Source organism: Monodon monoceros, unplaced genomic scaffold (genome assembly GCF_005190385.1).
Source record: "Monodon monoceros isolate NGI ecotype Baffin Bay Population unplaced genomic scaffold, NGI_Narwhal_1 Super_Scaffold_11, whole genome shotgun sequence".
Taxonomy (NCBI): Eukaryota; Metazoa; Chordata; class Mammalia; order Artiodactyla; family Monodontidae; genus Monodon; species Monodon monoceros.
The window spans coordinates 87,043,056-87,071,033 of NW_021703767.1; the positions used below are offsets into that span (position 1 = coordinate 87,043,056).

A 27,978-nucleotide genomic window follows, 5' to 3' on the forward strand; every position below is an offset into this window, starting at 1 on the left:
AAATAAAAAGTATTTCTGGAGTGGCTAGTAATTTTTATTTAATTTTAAAAGCCTAAGGTAAAAAACATAGGCAGTAAGTTTTACTAGTCAATAAAAAGCAATTCTACCATAAACAGAGTTGGAAAGCATTTTACTGAAAGCAAAATATTTAGAGAAAATAGACATTTTTACAAAATTATAAAATGCTTGTAATAAGAATAAGTGCATTTCAAGGAAAGCACAAACTTATTTTAATTTACAGAGCCAGTTAAAGCCTTAAAAAATTTAAGTGGAAATTGAAATATGCAAAAATGTATAAACATTCTACAAAAGATGGTTGTTCTTTTCCTGAGTATACTAAAGCTATGAAACGTAAGGTGACAAAGAAGGTAGTCATTTGGGAACTCTTCTCAAGGGCATTTCCTTTCTACACACTGCTTCCCTCCTTCTTCATATTCTTGTTTGGAAATCCACATCTGCTGAAAGGTGCCCTGTGAAATGGAAAGAAAAAATTACATATGTACCTTTCTATTAGAAAATTTTTTCTTTTAATATCTTCATTATCACAGCTCCTAATTTTTGAAGAACTCTTAAACCCCTCCCCAAATAGTACTCAAATTACACCCTTCTGGGCTTCCCTGGTGGCGCAGTGGTTGAGAATCTGCCTGCCAATGCAGGGGACACGGGTTCGAGCCTTGGTCTGGGAAGATCCCACATGCCGTGGAGCAACTAGGCCCGTGAGCCACAATTACTGAGCCTGCGAGTCTGGAGCCTGTGCTCCACAACAAGAGAGGCTGCGATAGCGAGAGGCCCACACACCGTGATGAAGGGTGGCCCCCACTTGCCACAACTAGAGAAAGCCCTCGCACAGAAATGAAGACCCAACACGGCCATAAATAAATAAATTAAAAAAAAAAAATTACACCCTTCTTTTTTCTGCCCTCCTCCAGAACACGCAAAGACACTATTTAGTCTTGCCCAAGTTTATATAGAATATTAAATCTTTCTATACTGTCATGAGGATTTAGAAAATGCTGGGAAAGGAAGATGAAGAGTTTAGCTATGATGGACTGATTAAGGCAAAAACAGAAATTGTTGGAAGGCTTGATCCTAGTACAGCATTGATGAAATGTTCTAGCATTTGATTAATGGTAACGTTTAGAACTCAAACTAGGATAAAGTTTTACAAGTACACAAACGACAGTACACACGCACTATGCAAAATAAACAGAAGGTCAAAGGAGGAAAATGACTAAAGGAGGAAGGAACGTGGACTACATTACTACTAAGATGTGTAAGGAGAAGAAATCCGTTCCCTATGATTATTCAAGTGGATTCATATATTGTATCCAGTTTTGAACTAAGATCATTAAAAGACTAGAAACAGAACATAGACCAGAAATATATAAATGGACAGTTACAAACATTTAATAGTTAATAGCTTTTTAAAATGTTTAGCATAAGTACTTAGTGACATTTACTTTGGCTGCTCTGAGGTGAAGGGGAAATCCTCCAAATTTAGGGTGCAGATAAGTACAAGGACTTCCTCCTGATTCACAGTAGGCACCAGTCCAAGCAGCATGCAAACCCCAACACCATGACTTCACCATTTGCCCTAAGAACCAATTCCTGACTTACTCTACCTCACCAACAGGCCAGGGAGCAACCAGAACCCAAGAAGGAATGATTTAATTTTTTTTTTTTTTTGCGGTACGCGGGCCTCTCACTGTTGTGGCCTCTCCCGTTGCGGAGCACAGGCTCCAGATGTGCAGGCTCAGCAGCCATGGCTCACGGGCCCAGCCGCTCCGCGGCACGTGGGATCTTCCCAGACCAGGGCACGAACCCGTGTCCCCTGCATCGGCAGGCAGACTCTCAACCACTGCGCCACCAGGGAAGCCCGGAATGATTTAGTTTTAAATGTGCTGCAGGTAAGTCCTGACCAGAGCCAATGGGAGTATTATTAAAAGAGGCGAGGATAAGTTAACAGATGCCCGCCTCTGTGTGAGAGGGGAAACTGTAATTAGGCTGACAATACCCACTAATAAGGCATTGAGGCATTTTGTCATTTTGGAACATGTAAAACTGGTATCAGGTCCTCTACTAATTTGATAGCTAAAAACTGCAAAGATAAATGATCCATGGGGATTTTTAGTCTTTCTACTAAATTTAGTATTTTCAGTGATACATTTAAGTTAAATAAGAATCTTCAACTATTTTGCAAAGTAGTTTATCTACTAACCAAAGAAGCTAGAATGGAGCCACCGATCCATGAACTAAACCTCCGTTCCACTGTTGTATTATTTGCGATCAGTTTCAACCGCATACTCTAAAATAGAAAGGGAAGAATAAGTATTAGTAGGATCGAATAGAACAAGTGACTCAACTTAGGAAATTCAAGTTATGACCTTTTAGTGGCTCTGGTTCAAGCACTAATTACACATGATTATTTTGTAGTAGCCAGATTAATAGGCATAGGTTGGACTACTGTATAGGATTTTAAAGTACTTTGATTATGTCTTGTAATGTGTAGTTGAATAAGAGAATAAATTATATAAACCTTACAAAACTGCATACTAGACAGCATGGCATTCAGAATTTAATCCTAAAACAGCAAAATAAGTACTTAACACTATAAATCAGGTACTGTGCTAAGTGCTTCATATATTATTTCATTTTGTCCAACACCAAGTATAATTATTATCCCAACCTGCTGCCCTTTCTGTAGTGCTCAACTTTCTAACTTACTTTTTTAGGCCTTCAAAATCCCTCCTCAATTAGTTCATCCCTCATATCTTAGTTCAACCCTCCCTATTCCTCCCTGCCCCCATCCAAATCAAAACACAGACATAAGATCTCAGGAAAGTTTATTCACACTGCTTTCTTTCAAGTTAGTGTTTCTGTTCTGCTGGAACACTCTCAATAAACATGGTTTTATAGCTCAGCACTATCCCTATCTCACTTCCTGTAGGGGAGAGATTTCCCCCCTACCTAGGAATTTGCTTCTGGGGAGTTCTCAAACTGTTGATACTTACCAATTATTCTATATATGAACATACAGTTTGAGTCTTTTTCACAGTGAAATAACTGTGTATGTAGCAGGGGTGGAGTATGTGGAATGGGAGGGAGGGGTGCTGAGAGCAGGAGGGATGAATACAGGGTTTTGTAGGTGAGGAACTGGTTGATATCTATTACAATGGATTTCATTAAATTTTAATTGCCTCCTAAAAGACAAGGATAGTATCTAACTGGTCTTGACCAGACCTTGGACAGCCCAAGTCTATATTCATTATTCTGGGACTTTTATGAAATCTAATGATTAGTACTATAATTAAGGTAGATGCCAGGTCAGTCTATATCTCCAAGAATGTAAGGAGGTATCAATCTTGTGCCTATATCAATACTTACATAACAAATATAAAAATGTGGCATATGTAAAACAGTCCTTTATATGAGAAACCAAAGGCTATCAAGTACACAAATTCTATAGATTCTGTTAAGGCCTATGTAATCTCTAATAAAGTTTTTTAAAATGTAATATTTATTGCAGGATACCTTACAAAAAACTACTTGATGGAAGTTTAAAAATCTAAAGACTATGACTACTACTCTGTTACTAATGTACCACGTAAACTACCTTCTCCCTAAACCAGGTTCTTCTATCCTTTTGAAAGTTATCACAGTGCACCAAGGGATGTTTTTAAAACATAAAAGCTCTTCAGTCCTCTGCCAAATTTTATCTTGTAAGTTTGCTATTAATAAGTGACATGACCTGGTACCTATCTCTGTGGGTTGAACTGTATCCTCCAAAGAGGTATGTTGATAATCCCTAGTCCCTGCGAATGTGACCTAATTTAGAAATAGAGTCTCTGCAGATGTAGGGTGGACCCTTAATCCATTACAACTAGAGTTCATTTAAGAGGACATACCCACAAAGGGTGAATGCCACATGACAACGAGGATAGACACTGAAGTACTATAACTGCAACCCAAGAAACGCCAAGGATTGCTGGCAAATCATGCGATGCTAGAAAGAGGGAAGGAAAAATTCTCTTCTACCTAGATGTCCTTTCATAAACTGCCAAGCAGCTGAACTCCTATTCATTCAAACAGCTTCTTAATGAGGCTTTCCTCTGACACTCCTAGGGAGTTAAGTGCTTTCCCCTCAGTGTTCTTAAGAGTGCCTGGTTGATGACATACTGAACCACTTAGCACGTTACAGTTTTTATTTTCTGCATGTCTACTCCTAACTGACTAAGCCCTTGGTGGGAAGGGACTATATTTTCTATCCTTAGTGCCTAACAGACTATAGGTACTTAAGTATGGAATCAATGAATAAAGTGAGATTCAAACAGTACAAGAGTAACTAATAGATGTCATCTAGAAAAATTTGATTAATAAGGGGTATTAACTTTAAGTAATACCATACCAGGCAGACACAAAATACCATCAACCTACTGAAAAACAAACTATATAAAGTTCCACCAGCAGTGAGGATACATATGACTGAAAAATACCACTAAAGAACAAACAAAACTTACCGGGGGTGTTTTCTGAGAGAGTTCTCTATTCAACCTGTCAGTAAAGCTCTGAATTAGCGTGTTTCCTCCTGCCACTATAACGCTGCCATAGAGACCCTGGGATGAAAACAAAAATAAATTAGTTCCAAATGTTTCCAACAGTTTTAAATACAACTACAAATAAAACCATGTCTTCCAGTACAATTTTCCCTTTTTTAATTTTTTACTTCTACATAGACCTACTAGTTTAATCTAGTGGTTCTCAATCCTGGCTGCATATTCAACTCATTAGGGAGCTTTTAAAACACCAATACCTGGGGGCAATTAAATAAAAATCTCTGGGGATGGGGTCCAGGAAAAGTTTTTGTTGGTTTATTTAAAACTCTCCAGATGAGGGCTTCCTTGGTGGCACAGGGTTAAGAATCCACCTGCCAATGCAGGGGACATGGGTTCGAGCCCTGGTCTGGGAAGATTCCACATGCTGCGGAGCAACTAAACCCATGCGCCACAACTACTGCAGCCCGTATGCCTGTGCTCCACAACGAGAAGCCTGCGCACCGTAACAAAGAGTAACCCCCTGCTCTCTGCAACGAGAGAAAGCCCACGCGCAGCAACAAAGACCCAACGCAGCCAAAAATAAATAAATAAATAAATTTATAAAAAAAGAAAACTCTCCAGATGATTCTACTGTGCATTAAAATTTAAGAATCACTATCTTAAAGCAATTATTCTACAATCCAATCATAATTTTCTGGCAGATAGCTGCCAGTATTTCATTAGAGGTATATTTCATAATTACATCATCTCAGAATGCACATCTAGAAGTTACGATGTTTAAAATTAGACAAGGTTTAATGATTATGGTGGATAATGCATACTCTGACAATAGTCCTGGCCAAAATGACTGCTACCTTTCTCTTCTGCAGAGACGAACTTTTTCAAAATCCACGTGCTGAGGCCTCCCCCGCCAAAAATAAATTCTCAGTAATAAGGAGTATATTTACCTCTAATCTGCATGTATGCATCAGAAAGTTAAAAGTCAGCCTGCTTTTTTAGTGGCTAAATTCATATTTTAAAAATTTATTCCAAATGTCTAAATCATCTAACTTTTGAAAGAGAAAATGGAATATAGAAGCATCTCCTCCTTTGCAGTCAACAATAGTTTAAAGGAGAAAACTCAATAAAAAACAAAGTTAGCAATGTCTTACAGTAAATGTACTTCAAATCAACTGCCTTCCCCTTGAGTTTACACTAAAAAATTGCATACTTACAACCCCATTATCCTAGAAGCAGCACATCCCTGGCAGGTAATTAGTTGAAATAAAGAACATTTTTCATAACTACCCGGAAGTCTTTTTTGAACAACATGATTTTTTATAGACCCTTAGCTATTAGCACTATGCTCTAAGCAAATGCATTAACTCAAAGAAAATCAAGGCAATACGTTGGCTACAAATTAAATCTAGCGTTTAAATAAGATATAATCTATCTACTAATTAGTGTGGTATGGAATATGGAGTTAGTCCTTAAAACTTGGCAAGAAATAAACTGATGAAACAAACAGCTTGGAAAAGCACAAAAAATATGAAGTTTATATCTAATCTCCATGTAAAAGTTACATAATTTAAACCCTAAACCACACCTTCCTGAAAAATAAAAAGTAAAACTGTACTAGGTACATTAAAAATCACCAATAATCTATATCTTGGTATGTCACGTTTTAGGAAATCTCTAGAACAGCAGTGTCCAAAGGAACTTTCTGTGATGATGGAAGTGTTCTACATCTGCACTGTCATAGAGCAGCGACTAGCTACATTTATAATGTGGCTAGTGCAACCGAAGAACTGAAATTTAAATTTCTGTTTATTTTAACTGAATTGCCACATGTGGCCAAAAGCTACCACACTGGACACAGCTCTAGAGTTTTGCATTTTTCCTTTTCTAGTAGAACTTCATTTTTTTACATATTTTTATAAAATGGACTTCAAAGTCAATGGCCAAAGTTGCCAACTTAAATAATGATGGCCATTATAAATAACGGGGCACTAGATTGCCCTAAAAGATACCTTTATGCCATAAATGAGACTGGCACTTACTGGTCTGATATCAATATCGCACATTCCAACACTTGTAGTGACAACATGACTGACGCCCAGCATTGTATTTCCTGATAACCCCTATAACAAAATAGAAATGAGTAGTCACACAGAAGACCTTCAAACAATAAAGCACATCCAAAAAAGTTTAGTCAGTCTTATTTAGGTTTTGTAATTACAAGAGATCTTTAAAGGAAAAACCAGGCTAATTATAAAAATAAGCTTTTATACCTTTACATTGGAAGGGTCAAACAATCCTTCAGGAATCTTTAACCGTTCTGCTCCAAAATCACAGTTGTAGCCATTGGGGAATTCATAATGAACAGTCGGCATCTGTGCGGCTACTCTGAAAACATATCAAACAATATTAAACAAAAGACAAAACCAATCCTCTTCAGAATTATAAACTACTAAGGAATCATCAACTTATAAGAAAGCAGGGTGATAATATCTTATTTTCTTTTAAAATGTTATTCAGTATTTCTTAACTTTTTACCTTTAGACCAGTTAAGCATATTCTACAATCTTTTAAACTAAACAAATCAATTTCTTTCCTCATTTATGAAGTACACAGTTTAAAAAAAAAAATTTTTTTTTAAAAATTTTTATTTATTTTTGGCTGAGTTGGGTCTTCGTTGCGGTGCGCGGGCTTCTCATTGCAGTGGCTTCTCTTGTTGCAGAGCACGGGCTCTAGGGTGCACAGGCTTAGTTGCTCCATGGCATGTGGGATCTTTCCGGACCAGGGCTCAAACCTGTGTCCCCTGCATTGGCAGGCAGATTCTTAACCACTGCGCCACCAGGGAAGTCCCTACAGTTTTTTTTAAATTGAAGTACAGTTGATTTACAATGTTTTGTTAGTTTCTGGTGTACAGCAAAGTGATTCAGTTATATATTAAGTATACAGTTTTTTTTTAAAGATTAGTATGAAGGTTTTAATAAGCTATTAAGTTTTAAGTCTTGTAGAAAAAATAAGAAAACATACTGTTCATCGTAAGTTGAATCTGATACTTGAAGTACTGAGGCTTGAAAATCCTGGATAACACACTATGGATTTTAAAAAAAGGATAAGAAACAAAATTATTGAGATTTGTCTTTGCAGTCTATACTTTTGTAACATTATTTTAAAAACACTTTTCTTAATGAAACTGTACCACATTCCTGGATGGCTAACTCATTTCAAGGGTATAAATCTACCCAGTAAGGACTCTGAGCATCAAGAAACCCAATTCTAAACACTCGCATTATAAGTTAAATTATATAACATTTAAATTACAACCATTATGGAAAAATGATGAGATAAAAACAAGTGGGAACCCTTGTACCCCAGTCCTACATAACAAAATTGGTTTTAGAACACTGTTTTCCCATTTAAAAAAATTTTTTCTTTAAAATTTTTATTGGCGTATAGTTAATTTACTGTTTTCCCCTTTAAAATAAGCTTAGAAGCAAGATTTCATTAGCTGAATATATATAAAATGCATATATATTGTATCTTATGGAATTTTTAATGACTGACATAGTATAAAACAGTTAAAAAATTTGCAGTGAAATACATAGGACCTCTGAGCTGCTAAAGAAAAATCCTGTCTAAGGTCTAGGCGCAATTATTAATCATCTTCACAATTTTTCCTTGTACCAAACACCCACAAAAAATCTTTATCCTTAGGTGTAAGAAACTGTCAAATAGGATATATCCCTTCCATAGTAAATGATGACTTTCATATCCTTTTACTGTTAAAAATGAATGTATATTGTGGTGTGAGAGGTTGTTTTACTAACCTCTCCCCTGTCAGTAAGTCATGTTCAGAGATGGATTTTCAGTAAAGAAAGCCTTTTGTTGGCTCCTTGCTGTGAACAGTAACACATTTTTTTACATAGCTGACTCATATTAGGAAAGAGAACGTAACTGAGCCATACCAGCAGGCCTCTATATACTAAAACCATTTTCTTAGTCAAAAAATGTACAGAATAGCATAATGCTTGTTTTTATTCCAAAGCTCCTTTCAGGTCTCACCACAGTAATCCAAGTGAATATAGTTTGTTGAGATATCTGACAAGCATGAAAAGCACCCCCCTACTCCGCCAAAAGCTATTAATTTTGTTTGTAAAATACCATTAAAAATATAAGTTTGAAAATATAAAGTGCTCATACTCTAGTCGAAGACTTACAGCCTATAATGCTTTCGTAAAGAGAATAAGGGTTACTTACGTTACACATGTAATTGTGCCAAGACCTTGTAACCTGTGGCAACTTCTCTTTTCTTTTCCAGTTTGCTGGAGATCCTTCACGAACAGCTTCCTGAGTGCCAAGAGCAAGTGCTAGGTTAACAGAGTTCACAACATGGGGGTGGGGAGTTGGAGGTAAATCCCAGAAATAAAATTCATTCATCACTTACTTTTGATGCAATCATATATGGAGGAATCAGTTCTATATTCATTTCTTGGAAGAGTTCTCTACACTGCATAGTAATAAAGTCTCCAGCAAGAGGGGATTTTACAATGCCTATGAAACAGATTAAACAAGGCTAAGAAAGCATTCCATCCAAACTCCCTGGGACAAATTTCCTCTGTGTATTTATACATGATTAATTGTTTTCAAGCAGAATTAATGGAACTATCCCTCCAGGCATGAATGAAGCCATGCATCAGTTTTAAATATACACTATATACTAAAGATTAAAAAAAAAAACACTTAAAGACATGACTGGGAAACTGATATACTTTGATAGTCCAAGTCATTGCTTTATTTCATGATCTGTGTCCTCTGTGCACCCTGGTTAAATACAGTTACCTTGCTGAAGGACATAGCCATCGTGAACTGGAATTGCAGTGGTATGAGTGGCTCCACTGTCCAAGATAAGCCCAGTAGAACGACCATTAGCAAATCTAGTTTAAAGCATTAAGGAAAAGAAAGTATCAAGGTTCCTAAAATAAAGTTTATTGTAAAGGGAAGGTTTTATTAAGGCATTTTTAAAACATGTGCGTTGTGGCTTAAAATGCGTTAAAAAAAAATAAAATAGGGCTTCCCTGGTGGCGCAGTGGTTGAGAGTCCACCTGCCGATGCAGGGGACACGGGTTCGTGCCCCGGTCCGGGAGGATCCCACATGCTGCGGAGCGGCTGGGCCCGTGAGCCATGGCCGCTGAGCCTGTGTGTCTGGAGCCTGTGCTCCGCAGCGGGAGAGGCCACAACAGTGAGAGGCCCGCGTACCGCAAAAAAAAATTAAAAAATAAATAAAATAATAAAATAAATACGGGGATGAAAGTTGGCATCAAATAATAACTCTGGTTTCAAAACAAATGACAACAGGCAGGACTTCCAGAATGGTGGTGTGAGGAAGTCAGAGAAACCTTTATCCCAGAGAGACATCTGTTAAACTGGTCCAAATTAGCACAATTATTTAAAGTCCCTGGCACAGATCAAAGGGCTTACAACAAACTGAGAAGCATTTAACAAAATCTATAGAAACTTGGTAAGAACAGTGGGAGGCTGTGACATTTGAGATAAGAACTAAAATCATTCTCACATAGGATTAAAGAAGAACCATTTCAGCAGTTTGGCAGGTGAGTGGCTGTTATCATCATCTCCCCCAACTCAATAGGAAGAGCTATTCCAGGCAGATTCAAGAGCCAGTGAATATCAGCAGACTCCACTTATCCCATTTTCCACAGCTCTGTGCTGCAGAAGGCCTACATCACATGAACATCATCAACCAACATTTAGGAGTAGAGCCATTCACTGGATCATCAAATATTTACTGAGCATCTATTATGTGCCTAGTGATAGGTCTGGTGCCCAATAAAGGAGGGCAGCAGGGAGGTCATTCTCTCACTAGCACTCCTTAAGCAGAGAAGACCCAAAGAGGTGAACCAAAACTGTCTGCCCTGAAGGGTATCCTGATAAGTGCAGCAGAGATCAATAAAGCTATAAAAAGAACAGTTTGAGATGCCATGGGAGAGTATATAGGAATATAACCGGTCCCTGGGAAATTCAACTGTAAGCTGGGGAGGGGGACATGGGGAAGAGGGGGGACATGGGGAAGAGGAGAAACATGCGGGAAGGCCAGGAGGCAAGAGAGCATGGTGAAGAGGTCAGGGAAGTGCAGCATAGTTCAGTGGGGCCTGAAAGGAGAAGAAAGGCAAGGCTGTGGAAGATGATTCTGGCTTAAATCAGCAGACTGGCAATTACCAAAGATGATCAGAGCTGCAGTGTGAAGACTGGGCAAGATAAGAGGAAGGGGTGCACCTAATGCAATGGCAGTGGATAGAGAAATAAATGGATTTGAGGGTTTGGTTTGGGGCCGGGGGAGGCTGGAGAATAGACAGGTCTTGATAACTACAAAATCTGAAGGGTTAATGAGAAAGATTTCTGGTCTAGACAACTGGGAGTAAGATAATACACAAAGGAGAAAGAATAAATTTGATGGGAGAGAAGAATTTTGGATATATTGAGTTTACAGTGCTTAAACAGATAACTAATAGAAAAAAGTTCTAGTAGACAGCTGGACGTGGGCCTGGAGCTCACAAGAAAGATCTGGGATACAGACATGGATTTGGAATTTGTCAGTGTGTAACTGGTATCTGAAGCCAAGGAAATAGATAGTTAAACCAGAAAGAACATGTCAAGAGAGATGAAGGGCTAAGGGCAGAGAACTAAGGCATGGGCAGGAACGATCAGAGGAAAGAGGTCTGAGAATAAATGGCCAGAACGATAGGTTAGTAATTTATCTTTGCTATTACTGGTACTCCATTGATCTCTGGTCATCTATATACATAAACACTAATTTTATCTCTGTTAGTACAAAGTGATACAGTAACACCAGACTAAAAGTATGTAAGCTCTCCTAAAGATGGCAATTATAAAACCTGGACAAATTATTTTAAGTGACCATTTTAAGATACTGGAAAGTATTCAAAAGTAGTCAAAACTCAGCCAAAACTTATCTTCATGAAACTGCAACCAGAGGGGGTAAAAACTGCAAGTTTGCAGCTTCCTCGCCTAAAAGTGCTTCCCAGCTCCATGGCTATGGTTCAGGAAAGCAGTGATGAAAAATCGCAACTTTACCACCTTGAGTGAACACAGAAAGGAGTTCAGGGCTGGAAGAAAAGCTGGACATTTAAGGTAGAAACTCTGGAAGAAAGAGAACCACAGAAGGGATAAAACCCAAAATCTGAGTATAAAATCTACCCAAATCTCTGGTTGACAACTGAACTATTCAACTGCAGGACTGCAGGGGGACCAACAAAATGCAGAGAACAGAAGGGCAATGCATTCTTGAAAAACAGAGGTGCACCAATGAGTTCTGTGATTTTGCTACCTTTTTAAATAAATGAATTCTCCAACAGCATGCAGCTCTGACAGCAGAAGGCTGAAGCCTGCCTCGCAAATTGAGGTGTCAAGAGGACAGAGCCTGAGGCTGGCAGATAAGAGCCCAGCTATCAATTAAGTCAGATAAAACAATACTACTCTTCTTACTAATATTTTTGTTTTGGAAAACAGAGTTATCTTTTTCATAAAACTGTTATTTTTGTCGACATTAATGTGTGTATTTTTGTTATTTTTAATTAAATCAATAAGAAAATGTTAAAAGGAGTCTTAGTTTTAAATTCTCAAACAGTAATATTGATAGTTATAACCTACAAAAAACAGAAGCTCTGCGTCATCCTCAGTAATTTTTAAAAGTGTAAAGGAATCCCAAGGCCATGGTTAGGAAGTCAAAACAATTTTTAGAATAATACTAAGATGTTATTTGCCCTTTTCACTGTCACTCTCTCATAAATGTACAAGAGAGTTTTTTTCCAGAGGCTATGTCATGTGTGATACACAACAGACTGAATGTGATATGAGAATCCAACTTCTGCTATTAAGTCCAGCGTTAAAGACATTTGAAAAGTTGTGAAACGAAGCCACTCTTCTCATTAATATTTTTGGTTTTGGAAAACACAGTTATTTTTTATTAAAATATTTTATTTATATTATCATACAATGGGCTTATTAATTTACTTAAAATAAGCAAATATAATTTTTTTAAGTTTCTGTCTTAATTTCTAATATGGCAAATACTACCAGATATGATCCACATAAATAAAAGCTCTAGGTATAAAAAGTTTGAGAACCTCTGGGCTAGAAGAACACAGTAAAAAACACCAGTCAGCAAAAGCCAGAAGTGTTAGGAATTCTAGAGGACAAACAATCTACTTCCCTTACCAAATAAATTACAAGAGAAAATAAAGGGGAGGGTGGGTACAATCTACAGACCACAAGAGACCTAAGAGACATATCGAACAAAATACAATGCATGGAAAAAAAAAAAAAATACAATGCATGATCCCTGTTGTTTGGGTCCTGATTCAAATATACTAAACTGTTTTTTAAAAAAGAAAATAAATTGTGGTTATATCTTTAAAAAAAAAGAGACATATGGTAACATCTTGTACAGATACATGCTTAATGTCTGGGATTTACTTCAAAACCATGGTGGGAGGGGGAGTGCCTGTGGTTATAGCTAATACCACTTAGCTCTGTGTTGAAAGTTGTTGACCCTGGGTGATGGGCACATGGAGGTTCAATATAATATTCTATCTTATTTTGTGTAAGAAATTTTCTATAATAAAAAGTTAAAAAATAAAACAATACCAAGTCTGTTTACATACTCCTTGTAAGGAAGCAGCCAAACAGATCTTATGTTCAAATTCAGAACTGCCGTTTTCAAGCTGTGGACTGGGACCAGTTTGCTTACTTTGGCTCCGATTCCTGACAGGATTATTATGAAAATTAAATGATATAATGCACACAATGAGTCTCCTAATACTCTCCCTCCTTCCTCTACTCAAAACCTGCAATGGTTCTCTTGAGTCTAAAGTTCACATTTTTAAAATCTAACATGCAAGCCTTCTACAGTCTGATCTAAACATATTTTTACAACTTGTTCTGAAGCCGAACATAAATCTTCAACTCTAAACTAAGTCACTGTGAAGAACGCTTACACCTTCCACCTCCACATTTGTGCTAAAGTCATCTCCAAGACACACCACGACAGACAAATGTTAGATTACAGTTACCACAGTGATTCTCACACATATAAAATTCGCTTGAATATTACAGCAATCCAGGGAGGTATACCAGATAAATGAGTAAAAAGTGAAGTTCAAATTTTAAGTACCTAATTCAAGATCAGTTTATAAGCACTGGAACTTGAACTCTAAATATAGGTCTCCTTCCCCCACATCCTGCAACTAAATTCTCTTTTCTTTACAAAGGCTTGTCAGGCTACAATATTACTCCACTGAACTACAATTGCTATTTGAAAAATTCAAATTAATCATGTACTTCTTTACGACTTTTGCCAATGCTATTTTGAAGTACTATTTAAATCTGTTATTTAGTTTTCAACAAGAATATTATTCTTTGAGATCAGGACATAATATTTCCTTGTCTGTCCCTTAATATGCTTGTAAAAAATATTTGGTGATTAAATCTTAAATGAATTTACAGCCAATTTCCACTTTTCTAAGGTACTGGAGAAGAGGAAGGAAATGGCAATCTTTGAATTCAGCTAGGTCAACTGACTTAAATACTGTCCTGTCGTCACATTCCCCTTCTAAAAACAAAAATTTTTGTTTTTGTTAAACTTTGTTAAATTAATGAGAAGAATCTGAGTGCTTCTTTCCTATCTCCCTCTCACATTTTCACATGCATCAGTTCCAATAAGAATACTAAAAGATAGATATCTAAAAGCAATGGAGAAAAACGCCTCAACTTCCGAACAAGCAAGAAGTGGCTCCTGTCTTCCTGCTGAAGGTATCACCTTTAGCAGCACCACAGTTACTCCTAAAGAGAAGTTGGGTATTACTCTTTCAAGGATACGCTGTCAAAACGGCAGTTTTGCAAAGGAAGAATGCAGGGATGTTGTAGTGTTCAAACATTAACTCTGTCAGTTTCTCTCTCTTTGCTCTGGTATTCCACTTGAAAAGAGGGAAAAAGAAATGCAAATTATTTATTGTTTAAAAACTAAAGTGTTGATTTATCTCAAAATTCATTTCAGCACTACATTAACAAAGATGTAAAACATTAATAATAGAGTAAAATACCATGGAAAATCTTCTCCATAATATCTTTACAACATTTATTTCTATGTATTTGTAATAAATTTAATAAATATAAAGTTTATTATTTAATACATAAAATTGTTTGCTGCTATGAATTCTAGAAATTACACTTTTCAAAGTATATGGAAATCTGGATTCTTATAAACGAAGTATTATTAAATCTTTTTTTTTTAAATCTTAAGAGTGAATCTAAGCGTGAGGGACAACTCGAATTCCGTTTGGAGGCATCTTTGAGCTCGTGGAGTAGACATCATGAGCAAAGCTCACCCTCCCAAGTTGAAGAAATTTATGGACAAGAAGTTATCATTGAAATTAAATGGTGGCAGACATGTCCAAGGAATATTAAGGGGATTTGATCTCTTTATGAATGTTATGATAGATGAATGTGTGGAGATAGCAACTAGTGGGCAACAGAACAATACTGGAATGGTGGTAATACGAGGAAATAGTACCATCATGTTAGAAGCCTTGGAACGAGTTATGAACAATAGCTGTCTTCAACAGAGAAATCAACTGCTTCCACATGTCCCCTCTCCACATTTTACTGCGATGAAAACTGGGTCGTGTACATTTTCTTACTGAACTTTTTTGTTAAATAAACTTTGGTAATAGTCAAAAAAAAAGAGTGAATCTAGTCATCAAAATCTTAAATATGCATTTTAAACCACCAAATTCTCCCACTTGTAGATGGTACTCAAAAGAAACTAGAGTTTAGAAAACAATAACAAAATACTGATAATTTATAATCATTATCTAGTCTTCTGGGCCCTTTTGACTCTGTACCAAATGTATTTCACAAGAGACTCTGGTCTAGCAATTTCCAGCCCTAGTTCAACATTGACTTTAAATATAAATTTTATTATTTAATAAGTATAATTGCTGTTATGAATTCTAGAAATTACAGACTTTTCAAAGTATAGGGATATCAGGATTCTTATAAACATGAAGTATTATTAAATCTTAAGAGTGAATCTAGGGACTTTGCTGGTGGCACAGTGGTTAAGAACCCACCTGCCAATGCAGGAAACACGGGTTAGAACGCTGGGTCTGGGAAGATCCCGCATGCCGCAGAGCAACTAAGCCCGTGAGCCATGACTACTGAGCCTGCACTCTAGAGCCCGTGAGCCACAACTACTGAGCCCGCGTGCCACAACTACTGAAGCCCGCGCAACCTAGAGCCCGTGCTCCACAACAAGAGAAGCCACTGCAATGAGAAGCCTGCGCACCTCAACAGAGTAGCCCCCACTCGCCGCAACTAGAGAAAGCCCGCATGCAGCAACGAAAACCCAATGCAGCCAAATAAATAAATTTATATTTAAAAAAAAGAGTGAATCTAGTCACTCTTAAGGTTGAGTATAAAAGCAGATATACACTGCCCTTGAGGGATAAGGGACAACTGACCAAAATGGGAAGCAGCCCAAGGAACTCAAATGTTAAATTCCCGGAAAAAACAGATAAATAACCACCAGAACCCACTAGGGTACTTTAATTATTGTTCTTTGAGTATTTTAATTATTGAAATAATAAAAATAAAAGTTGTAAGAGTATTTATAAATGAATCTCCCTTTCCCTAATCTTCAAAATATGAATTTCTATGTCTCTTAAAGAAAAAGGAAACACTCTTCAAATGAGTAAATAAACAACCTAGAGAAACTCGAAAAAGTTTGTCTCACCGGTGCTTCTGACATGAGAACAGGATGCAGGCTGGCTTCTGATTTGACATGCATTTTGTAGGTATGATCCAAAATAGCCTGGAAACTATCCCAATCTTCAACTAAAATATAAGATTAATACCTTGAAAATAATGCTTAATCGAAGATTAATACAGCAACTTTTGAGAGACTGTGTCTAATGGTTTAGCACTAATATTGATACTGTAATATACAGAACCTACTTATTTTACAGCTCTGCCTCATAACACAGCACTTCATATAGACATCATCTTTGTCTTCTAGATACGGTTTCTCCAGCCCCAACATTTACAACCCCTAGACCTGTCCCAGGTGTAATTAATGTATCAAATAGACGTAAAATACCAAATAAATATTATTCAGTAAGTACTTATTAAAGGCCCAAAACGCAATTCAAATGGTAGGAGAAAACACAGAAGAACTGTATGATCTAGAGCTGGCATTTAAAAAGCTTACAATCTATATGAAAAAAGATGTAAAGACTTAAAAAAATACTAGAGAATAGTATGTTTTCAATTTGCCTTCCACCTAAACATCCCACTGAAACTGCTCGCATAAGTTACTGATGAGCTTCTAACAGGCAAATCCAGTGGATACATTTGGAATCTCATCTGACCTCTCTAACTTACTATCTGACACTACTGACTCAAGAGTTTACAAACTTTTTCTGCCGCAGTCCAACAAAGCAATGTCATTCCTTGTAAACATACTTCTATAGGCCTCTCAGGATGGGGGTTTTTTGATCAATGGACCTCCTCTGTAGCTTTAACTTCTCTTTCCCCTTCTTAGCGTAAAGCTCAGTGCCACAGCTGAGAACAATGAGAATCACTGGACTTCTTTACTTCTAGAACTTTTTCTTCTCTTGGCCTTCTCCTGAATTTTCTCCTACTTCCCTAACTGTTCCTTCTCATTCTCCTTCACAGGCACCTCTATTGGTTACATACATGAAAATAAATTTTCATAAGGAATCCTATCCTCAATCCTCTTCTCATATCCCAAACTCTTTCTGGTAAAAAAAAAAAAATCAGCTCCATGTCTTAAAATCTCTCTCACCTGCTTATTAGATCAGCACCTATATTCAAACACTTTGAACTAATAAACTCATCTACTTGCTGTGCAGAAAGAGCTAACTTAGCAGACCTGAGAAAGGCCTGCTTGCAAGGCTGACCCTTGGCTGGCATCTAGGAACTTGTTTGGTAAACAGTTCCCTACACTGATATAAAACTTTCCCCAAATACGAATAGCTCACTGTGCCTCAACTGTTTACACAGTGTGGTTTATGTGGAATACCTTTCCTTCTGGGAGTCTGGGGTTTTGGAACATGTTAGGCACAGAGTACCTACATGACCAGCCCTTAATAAAAACCATGGGCACTGAGTTCTTTTTTTTTCTGTATCCAAAAGACAGTCATTTGTTCCAAGTATCAAGATAATATAAGAAATAAAATATTTGCAACAAAAAATGTCCTTCCAGTTTTTTTTTTAACAGCTCTATAGAGGTATAATTTTGCATAACATGGATACATTTTAAGTGTACAATTAAATGATTTTCTTTTGTAAATCTACAAAGTTGTGTGAATATTATTACAATTTAATTTTAGAATATTTCCATCATCCCAAAAAGAAACTTTATGCCCTTTTGCAGTCACTTCCCATTCCATCCACAGCCCCAAGCAACGACTACTTTACTTTCTGTCTGTATAGATTAGCTTTCTCTGATCATTCCATATTAGAGTAATCATACATTATGTGGAGTTTTGCATCTGATTTCCTCTATTTGGCATAAGGCTTTTGGGGTTCTTCCATATTTTAGCTTATATCAGTATTTTGTTCTTTTTATTGCCAAATAGTACTTCATTTTATGGGTATACCACATTTTGCATACCCATTCATCCAATGATGCACCTTGGGCTATTCCACTTTTCGGCTAATATGGATAATGCTGCTCTGAACGTTTGCATATATGTATTTGTGTGGACATATGTTTTCAGTTCTCTTTTGTTGATACCTAGAAGTGGAACTGTTTGGATTACATGGTGAATTTATGTTTAACCTGTTAATAAACTGTCAAATTTTTCCAAAGCTGCTGAACCATTTTTTGTTCTCTCCCAGAAACAGATATGGAGGTTTCAGTTTCTCTATATCTTCATCACACTTGCTATTGTCTGTCTTCATAATATAGCCATCCTGTGAGTGTGAAGTAGGGTACTGAGTCTTTAATGAGCTCTACTAGTAGACCACACACACATGTTCCTGGTTACTGGAGGGATTAAGCACATCCTTTATGACTTCACCGTAAGCTCCTGGAAGCTTGCACTGGTTTCCTCTGGACTTCTCTACATGCCCCTTTTTTCTGTCAGTTCTGCTTTGTATTCTTTCAGCATAATAAACCTTAACTGTGAGTACACTGACATGCTGAGTCCTGTGAGTCCTTCTAGTGAATAACGGGACCTGAGAGTGATCTTGGGTCTTACACTTGCTTTTTAAGACCATAAAACTTGCTCCTTCCCCTGCTATTCCTACCTCAATGCATGGTACCCCCCATTCAGTGACTCCAATCAAAAATCTAGGAAACTTTCTCAACTCTTTAAACACTTAGTACCATTTGTCTTGGATACCTCTGACAGCCACCTCAGGATCTCTGCCATCAGTATTAAAATTTTAACCCTCTTCATTTCTCATTTGGACTCACCTCCCTAACTGATCTTCCTATCTCTAGTATCTCCCTCCAATCCAGCCTACACAGGACTGTTAGACTAATCTTTCCAGCTGGTACATATGAGCATTTATATATAAAATGCTGTTTAAATTCCTTTGGAGTTACCTTTCAGTTACCAGCTTAATATACTCCTGGCATTACATGCGCTTTTATGATTGCTCTCTGCCTACCTTTCCTGCAATTGGCCATAATGTACCTACTGTTACAGCCATACTTAATTGATGACACTTCTAAACATGGAAGTTTCTTCCACAACACCATCTCTTCACACATGCTGGTTGCTCTAATTTACCCAGCCTTGTCAGTCAGGCTAATTCTTATTCAGTGATCAAGATTCAGTACAAAAGTTACCTCCTTTGTGAAAACCATCTCTGACCCCCAATGATAGAGTTAAATACCCCTCTCTCTAATCCCACTGCTTATCAAACATAGTTATATTATAGCACTTATCCTATATATATATATATATATGTGCGTGTGTATATATATATATACACACACACACATATACACACATCTATCTCCTCTACCTATGAGTTTCTTGAGGAAAAGAAACACGTTTTATGCATCTTTGTATTCTCAGTGCCTGGAACATCAGTTTATGGAATAAAAACAACAAAAAAATAGCTGATGTTCAACTTTTAAGAAGCCATTGGTTTGTATCTAAAATATACTATGCATACTCTACATTTAGAATCAAATCCATAGAAAAAAACATCGTACCCATCCCATTTTTCAGTGGTGAAATGGCCTCTGTATTCTCCCTCGGAACACGCAGGGCATTAGTATCTATGTAATAGGTGGGACCGCCTTGTTTGCCTTTATCACCATCTATTTCCATCAAGGTACTTCCATCATCTCTTTCTATCACCATACCAATAGCGGTAGGGAAATCCACCTGTAAGAGTCAAAAACATTATTTACAAATTTTACCTGCTTTTACCAAGAAGTCATTTCCACCAACTAATGTTTTTTACCATATTTGAGTCAGAATTTCCCCATGAATTTAACTCTACATGAATGGCTTTTGCATATCCAATTAACTCTACCATTCCACTTACCTTGGGACAGTCCTCACCAGCATACCCAGCTCTCACAGTATAGGATCCAATGTCAAAAACAAGGGCTCCAACTTCATCTGAAAAGATGAAAAGATAATTAACATTAACGACTTACAAGTATCATGTGAAAATTAAGAGTACTTAATGTGCTTATATTCATATTATTACTAGCTTGAACCAAGTTTTAAATACACCTTAAAGATTCACTTAATTAAAATATAACAAGTCATACACAGTATATCAGTAGAGGTTCAATCAGGAAAGAGGTGGTACACTAAAATTAGGCAATTTAAGGAGAGTTTACTTATTAAAGGGTCTACTTACAAAAATACAGGCAAAATATAGGAAAACCAGAAAGGACAGTATGGTACCCTAGGACTAGTAATAACAGAAATCTGTTGCCACACTTAGAATTGAAGAAACCAGAACCCGGAGAGAGACCTGTATTGGGAGGGCATCGGACAGGAGCTGTGATCTTCAGTTGAGGGATGGAATCAGCCTTGGCTGACCCTGAGGAAAAGGAACCAGACTAATACATTTGCCAACCTCTCTCACCACCGGCTAGCGTGATCTTATAATTTCTCACCCAAACTGAGCCACTACTGAATGTGATAGGAGCCCCTATTAATAATTATACCAGGACAACAGACACAAAGCAGCAAGTATGGTTACCCTACCATTGGCCAAACCAGAGGCCAAGAGAGTCCACTGATGCAGTCTACAAGGGTCAGTCTTTAAGGGCACAGAGAGGGTGGAAATGGGTGGAAAGTGGATCTGGAGGGGCAAAGGAAAGCTATCCAGTACACTAAGGTATGCCATTTTTTTCATACGTTAATCAACATGATATTTCATGCAATTAGGGAATAAACTTAGCAAAACCCCAAGAAAAATAAGGAACCTAAAGAATAAGAATTTAAGGTATAATAATATAGGCCAGGTAAAAATCATTAAAATGAAGGTATCATTAAAGTTTGCATATTTCCAGATTTGTAGGAGATAAAAGTTTAATACTGAGAGAGAAAGCTAGTATTTTTTTTCATATTCAAATTCAGAGAAAAGCCTCTAATTACACTTTAAAAATACTTCACCCAAAACAGCACGCCTCCTAAAACAAAGCACTTGGGTTTTCTAGGCACTGATTTTTCAAAGGATTTTTTCACTCAGTCATTAAAAATAATAAAGAAATACTACTTAGCTCAATTAAATTGACAAAAATTAGTAAGGCTGATAAGACCAAGTATTGTCAAAGATGTAGAAAAAGAGGAGCTCTTACACATTTGCTAGTAAAGTTGTAAACTGGGACTTCCCTGGTGGTCCAGTGGTAAAGAATCCGCCTTCCAATGCAGGGGATGCAGGTTCAATCCTTGATCAGGGAACTAAGATCCCACATGCCGCGGGGCAACTAAGCCCACGCGTCACAACTACTGAGCCCATGCGCCTCAACTAGAGAGCCTGCGTGCCGCAAACTACAGAGCCCTGGAACCCATGCTCTGGAACTCACACACCACAACTAGAGAGAAGCTCACGTGCCGCAAAAAAAAAAAAAAGTTGTAAACTGATACAACCACTATGGGCAATTTAGTCATATCTACTAAAGTTGAAAATGTGCATACATAGAAATTACACTTATGTCTTCTCTAGAGAAACTCTCTCACGTATATCACAAGGAGACATGTAAGAGAATGTTCACTGGCTATGTGACCTCAGGTGATTTACTAACCTCTCTGCCTCACTTTCCTCATATGTAAAATGTGCATAATAGTCCCTTATCTTGCAGGATGCTAGAAGTATGGAAGCACTTAGAACAGTACCTGGTACATAATAAGCACAATAAGTGGTAGCTGCCATTATAATTATTATCATCACACTGCGTGCCACAGGAAAAGGTAGGAAGATTAAATGGTCTCTCAGTAGGAAAATAAACTACAGTTTATTCATAGAGTGAAATACTACATAGCAGTTAAAAATGAATGGTCTAGGGCTTCCCTGGTGGCGCAGTGGTTGGGAGTCCACCTGCCGATGCAGGGGACGCGGGTTCGTGCCCCAGTCCGGGAGGATCCCACATGCCACGGAGCGGCTGGGCCTGTGAGCCATGGCCGCTAAGCCTGCGCGTCCAGAGCCTGTGCTCCGCAGCTGGAGAGGCCACAACAGTGAAAGGCCACGTACCGTTAAAAAAAAAAAAAAAAAACAGAAAAAAAAATGAATGGTCTACATCTACATGTATTAACATGGATAAATCTCAAAAGAATTAGTTTAAAAAGCTAGTTACTATGCACACATATTTTGATACTACTTAATTCATTATGGATTCACTCACTTAATAAAAGTATAAAAATATGCATAGGGTTGGGGAATATTACATACCAACTTCAGGATTCTGGTAACCTCTAAGGAGGCAGAGAAGAGGAATCTATATCAACAATATAGATTTTATCTATATTGTTGATTTCAACAATATCAATTGTATTTCGTAAAATATCTGAGGCAAATTTGACAAAACATTACATTTATTTAATCTCAGTAGTGAGTACAGAAGTATCATATATAAACTTACATATACTTTACTTTTTAATGTTTAAAGTATTTCAAAAACTAAAAAAAAATTTAAAAAATAAAGATCAATTATTACACTACAATTATCACAGTTGAGAGATGGTGTCCTTACAGAATAGTGATCTCATTTTTATTGAAATAAAATGAAGAGCCACCTATGTTTGAAAGGAAGTTTCTGTATTTGTTACATTTCCCAAAGTAATCAACTTTTCTCTACACAATCTCTGATCCAAATTATTTTGTCTGAAAGAAAAGGTCCTTAAAAGCAGAACACTGCATTTGTTTTCACCACAGCATGTAAACTAAGGTACAAACAGTAAGTATTGTATACCAATGACATGAACTGGTAAACTCTAACACTTTGATTAACCAGAATGTTGGGTAAAGAAGTATCCTAACTAAATGGATTAATTGCTTAGTTAACCAAAATTTTCTACTCCTGTTCTCAAGGATCAACCTTTTGCCTTGCACCAGGGCTTTTAACCTTTTCTGTTCCATGGACCCCTTTGACAATGTTAGAGGCTGAAATTCATATGTTGAAGTCTTAACCCCGAGTAACTTAGAATGTGACTGTGTTTGGAGATAAGGTCTTTAAAGAGATGATTAAATTAAAATGAGATCATTAGGGTGGGCCCTAATCCAATGACTGATATCCTTACACGAAGAAGAAATTTGGACACAGATATGTACAGAGGGAAGACCATGTGAAGACACAGGGAGAAGACGGCCATTGAAAGCCAAGCAGAAAGGCCTCCAAAGAAAACAACCCTGTCAATACCTGATCTCAGACTTCTAGCCTCCAGAACTGTGAAAAAAATAATTTTTGTTGTTTAAGTCACCCAGTCTGTGGTACTTTGTTATGGTAGCCCTAGAAAACTGATACAGACAGCTTAGGACACTTATGAATGTCTTCTTAGAATGTTTTCAAATAGACTATAAAAGAAACTAATTAGAATAAAATTCAGTTAGTTAGGGCTTCCCTGGTGGCGCAGTGGTTGAGAGTCCGCCTGCCGATGCGGGGGACACGGGTTCGTGCCCCGGTCCGGGAAGATCCCACATGCCGCAGAGCAGCTGGGCCCGTGAGCCATGGCCGCTGAGCCTGCGCGTCTGGAGCCTGTGCTCCACAACAGGAGAGGCCACAACAGTGAGAGGCCTGTGTACCGCAAAAAAAAAAAAAAAAAATTCAGTTAGTTATATCCATGGACTCCTTAGGGAGGCCAAGGACTCCATGTTAGCATCCCCTCCTCTAACTTACCCTTTCTTAGGTAACCTGCTCCACTCTTACAGCCTCAATTTCTACCTAAACAGTGGTACTTCCAATCTCAAATCTCTCTCAAGCCCTCACCTTCATCCAGATCCAGATCTCAAACTTCTTACTGTACACTGCTTTCACCTGATGTCCCATTGGTACCTCAAATTCAACATACCTGAAGCACTGTCTCCTTGTCCCCATCCTGCCTAATCTAATCTCAGCTGTGCTTATCACAGTTAGTAGTGGCTCCAGTCATCAGAGGCAAAAATCTTCCTAAACACCTTCATATTTCATATCCCTCATCAAGTTCTGACAAATATTTCTGCTAAATATTTCTCAAATCCCTTCTTCTTTAATACCATTGCCACTGCCTTGAGTCAAGCTCTTATCTCAACCAGGAATTACAACTCCCTACAGGTATTGTGCTTCCATCTTTACCGTCTCAATCCACCTTTCAAACTGCTGCACTGTTATCTTTCAAAACTGTAACTGAACATTTTGGTACATAAATCCTTCAATGAAAAGAAAAGGGAGAATCATTCAGTGGTTTTCCATCATCCCAAGATAAAATTCAAATTATTCTACCCAGGTGATATTCAAGACCTAGCATAATCTGGCAGCAGTCTCTCCTCCCACCTCCTACACTACCATTACTGAAGATTATGTTGTCTCCTAAACACACCGTCTACTCTGCATATGCTGTCCCTCTCTATTCTTCTTTCATCATCCTCATAACCTCCTTTGTAAAGTCCCTTGACTCTTCCACATTGAGTTAATAACTTTTTTGTCTGTGCTATCTTTGTATCTTCTATATATTGTCATTATTGAACATACTTCACTGAATTTATCATCCATATAAGACACTATAAACTATAAGCTGCACTATTAGTTCACGCACCACTAGGAGAAAAACATGCTGCCAATTAAGCTCTGCCACGCCATCAATAATATTCCAACTTCAGCTCTTTAAATGTGTGTGTGTGTGTGTGTGTGTGTGTGTGTGTGTGTCTGGGGTGGAATGTACAACTAAAAATAAATTAAATATGGTGTCTATTTATTTGACTGACTCACCTACAAGACTGCGAGTTTCTTGAAGGCAGAAGCTATACTTTGCGCATAGCAAGCACTCAAAATTTTTTTGTGTGAAAAGAAAAATCTAACAAATCAGTTATTTTCCTGTCTTAATCAATGTGGTAAACTGGACATAGTAGAATTTTAATTTGAAGAAGACTCTTGACTCTCAGAATTTGGAAACCCTTTCACAGTAAACCCTTTGGAAAATGTGACCCACTATAAATACTGGCCATACAGTAGTAGCTCAAACACAAAATCATACACTTATTTTTGTGAGTTTTATATACTTTATATGTGAAATAGGCTTTAAGATATATTCCTCTACATAAGCAAATGAGAAACAGGATGTTTATTCTGAATACCTAAACCATACATGAATATGTTGTGGTTCCATACTTGAAAAATGGCTTATGGAGAAACAACCAAAATCTTTTTATTTTTATTTTATTTTTTTATGGGGAAGGGTTTTACTGAAATGCCTTTTCTTTTCCTGCTCCCCACTTACTAGAAAGTTATGTAACTCTGGGCTGGTTAACCTCTTCTACACCTCATTTTTTTCTCTAATAATATGGGGATAAGTAGTACCACCTACAGTGGTTGTTGTGGATTAACTGACCTAATGCATGTATTAAACGCAATGCATGAAAAGCCTCTGGAACAGTTCTTGGTACACAGTATGCACTCAATAAATGTTAACTGTTGGCATTATTAGTATCCATTTCTACGTTAGTCACATTAAACAATGCCTTGTAAGGAAATACTCAGTGGACAGCCTTTAGGTTCTTGAATCAGTGAACCTGAAAGTCAAAAGAGTCAGCAGCCTCCATAAGGCAAAGGTACATAGATCAGGTCTTTCTGTCAGGATTACATCTTCAGATGGGGAAGAAGTAAATCATGAAGATCCACTAGGCTTTCTCAAAAGTAAAACTGGAAAACTACTGACTCTCACATTTGAGAAATCAAAACCAAAAGCATATATGGAGAAGGAGAGGGTGAGGGTCAGCGTGTCACCTGAGTGGGGACTCAAACGTCACTCCAAAACTACTAAAACCTTTGAAAACCTTATTTTCATCTCCTACCTATAAAATGCCATCCGCTTCAGAAAGCAACAATAACAAGAGCAACACTTTGGGTTTGCCTCTTTCTTCTCTAACTCATCAAACACAACACAAAGCATGAATCATACACATCAGTGCTTCATCTAGGTATCTTGCAAAACCGGAGGCTCTGACTCAGTAGATTTAGAGTGGGGCTTAAGAGTCTGCATTTCTAACGAGCTTGCAGGTGATGCTGAAGCTGCCGATCCTTGGATCATACTTTGAGCAGCAAGTGTAGCATTATCCCATTTACCTTCACAACCACCCCAATGGGTAGGAACCATCATTCCACAAAAGAGGAGCCTGAAGTTGGGAAAAGTTAAGTAACCTGCCCAAGGCCAATGAGCTAACTAAATGGTGAGCCTGATATTCTAACCCCGGTCTGTGTAGTCCCCAGGCCCGTGGTAATCGTTCACTACACCGCGGCCCACCCAACCGTAACCATCCTTCAATTACATGTGTTCCTAAATTAAGCCGGAGCAGACCCGCCCACAGGTAACTCCGGAGCATCCACAGTCAATAAATAGGCAAGAGTCACTGAAAGGTGTGAGGCAGAGTGAGCTCGGGGCGCGGACGCTGAGTCCTGAGTGACCGCCACTCCTTCAATCAGTTCCACTCCTCAGGACTCGCTCTGCCATCTCCGGGACGCCGCGGAAACCTTCCGTCCACGCCGGAGAACTGCCAGGACCTCCCAAGTTTAAGAACATGCGAGTGCACACACGCCGACAGAGCCGGCTGTGAGAGAGGAAACCCCGGGGCCGGTCACCCCAGCCGCGGCTCGCCGGGCCGGGCCCCCGAGAGGAGCTGCCCGCCCAGCCCCGAGGCGGCGCGCACCCTCGAAAGCCGGCTCCTCCGCGGGCCGAAGCTGGCAGGAGCCGCAGAGGGCGGCGACTCCGGGCGCCTGAGGCACTCGCTGAGGCGGGGGCGGGGGGGGGGGGTCCAGGGGCGGGCAGAGCGCGGGGCGGAGATGGGGCGGGGAGGCCGGGGTCCCGAGACGGGGAGACCGGAAGGGCCGCCGGGGAGGAGAGGGGAGGGCTGGGGGCGGCGGTTACAAACCCCACGCGCTAAAAAGGCGCGCTCTCTCCATCGGCAGCACTCACTCACCTCCCCCGTACACCCCGCCGCTCATGGCTGCTATCGACGCGACTCCTACGCTAAAGGCCACCCGGTGAAGTGACTGCAACGGCCGCGACTGCGGGTCCGGAGAAGCGTTGGTCCCCGACTCCCTTAACTTCCACTGCCACCCCCCTCAGGCAACAAAGCGGCGTCCACCCCGGCGCGCAGTCACACTTGCTGTCTCCCCCTTATCAGCCAATCACGAGAGGCCCGACTACCCTTCAGCCAATCAGAATGAGGCTGTGCTGCATCCCTGCCGCGGCACAGCCAGTTTAGCCAATCGAAGGCATCCATGGGGGCGGGGAGAGGGGAAAGCGACGGAAGAAGGGAAGGAGTTGGGTTGCGGAACTGGGGGGCGGGGCTTTCCTAGTGGGCGGGAAAGTGGGGCGGAGGGAGCAGGAGAGGGAGGAGGAAGGCCGAAGGCAAGAGTCGGGGGCGGGCCTAGGGGTGCGGCTGGGCGCGGAGGAGCGGTGGCAATCCGGTAGAGCGAGGTAAACCTCTGGAAAACATCTGGAATTTGAGGTGTCCCCACGCAATAGTTCCGAAGGTTCTGGATTGTAGTGAATGAAGGTTTGTTTTTTTTTTCTGAAAAAGTATTTTCAACTAACTTATGTTGAAAAAAATTAAATGTTATGCTCCACTTTGGGGTAGGAGGCACCAATAAATCGTACAAATCAATAGGACCCAGAAATTTTAACAAAGGTTATTAATATTTAAA

General features: G+C 38.8%; 1 protein-coding gene and 1 pseudogene across 2 annotated transcripts; one reads left to right on the forward strand and one right to left on the reverse strand.

Annotated features, from left to right (window-relative positions):
* Positions 1-10: 10 nt before the first annotated feature.
* Positions 11-27,436, reverse strand: ACTL6A (actin like 6A). The gene is made up of 14 exons (XM_029215404.1): positions 27,249-27,436; positions 20,169-20,245; positions 19,831-20,005; positions 16,372-16,472; positions 14,457-14,554; positions 9,384-9,478; positions 8,989-9,095; positions 8,802-8,891; positions 7,575-7,636; positions 6,824-6,938; positions 6,593-6,673; positions 4,518-4,613; positions 2,219-2,305; positions 11-470 (listed from the first exon to the last, which is right to left on the reverse strand). Exons 1-14 carry the CDS (start codon positions 27,271-27,273, stop codon positions 390-392), a joined length of 1,290 nt encoding a protein of 429 aa, XP_029071237.1. The 5' UTR covers positions 27,274-27,436; the 3' UTR covers positions 11-389.
* On the forward strand, positions 14,904-15,280 carry LOC114890735 (annotated as a pseudogene). Its single transcript, XR_003792355.1, has one exon. The product of XR_003792355.1 is annotated as a small nuclear ribonucleoprotein G pseudogene (transcript).
* Positions 27,437-27,978: the final 542 nt, after the last annotated feature.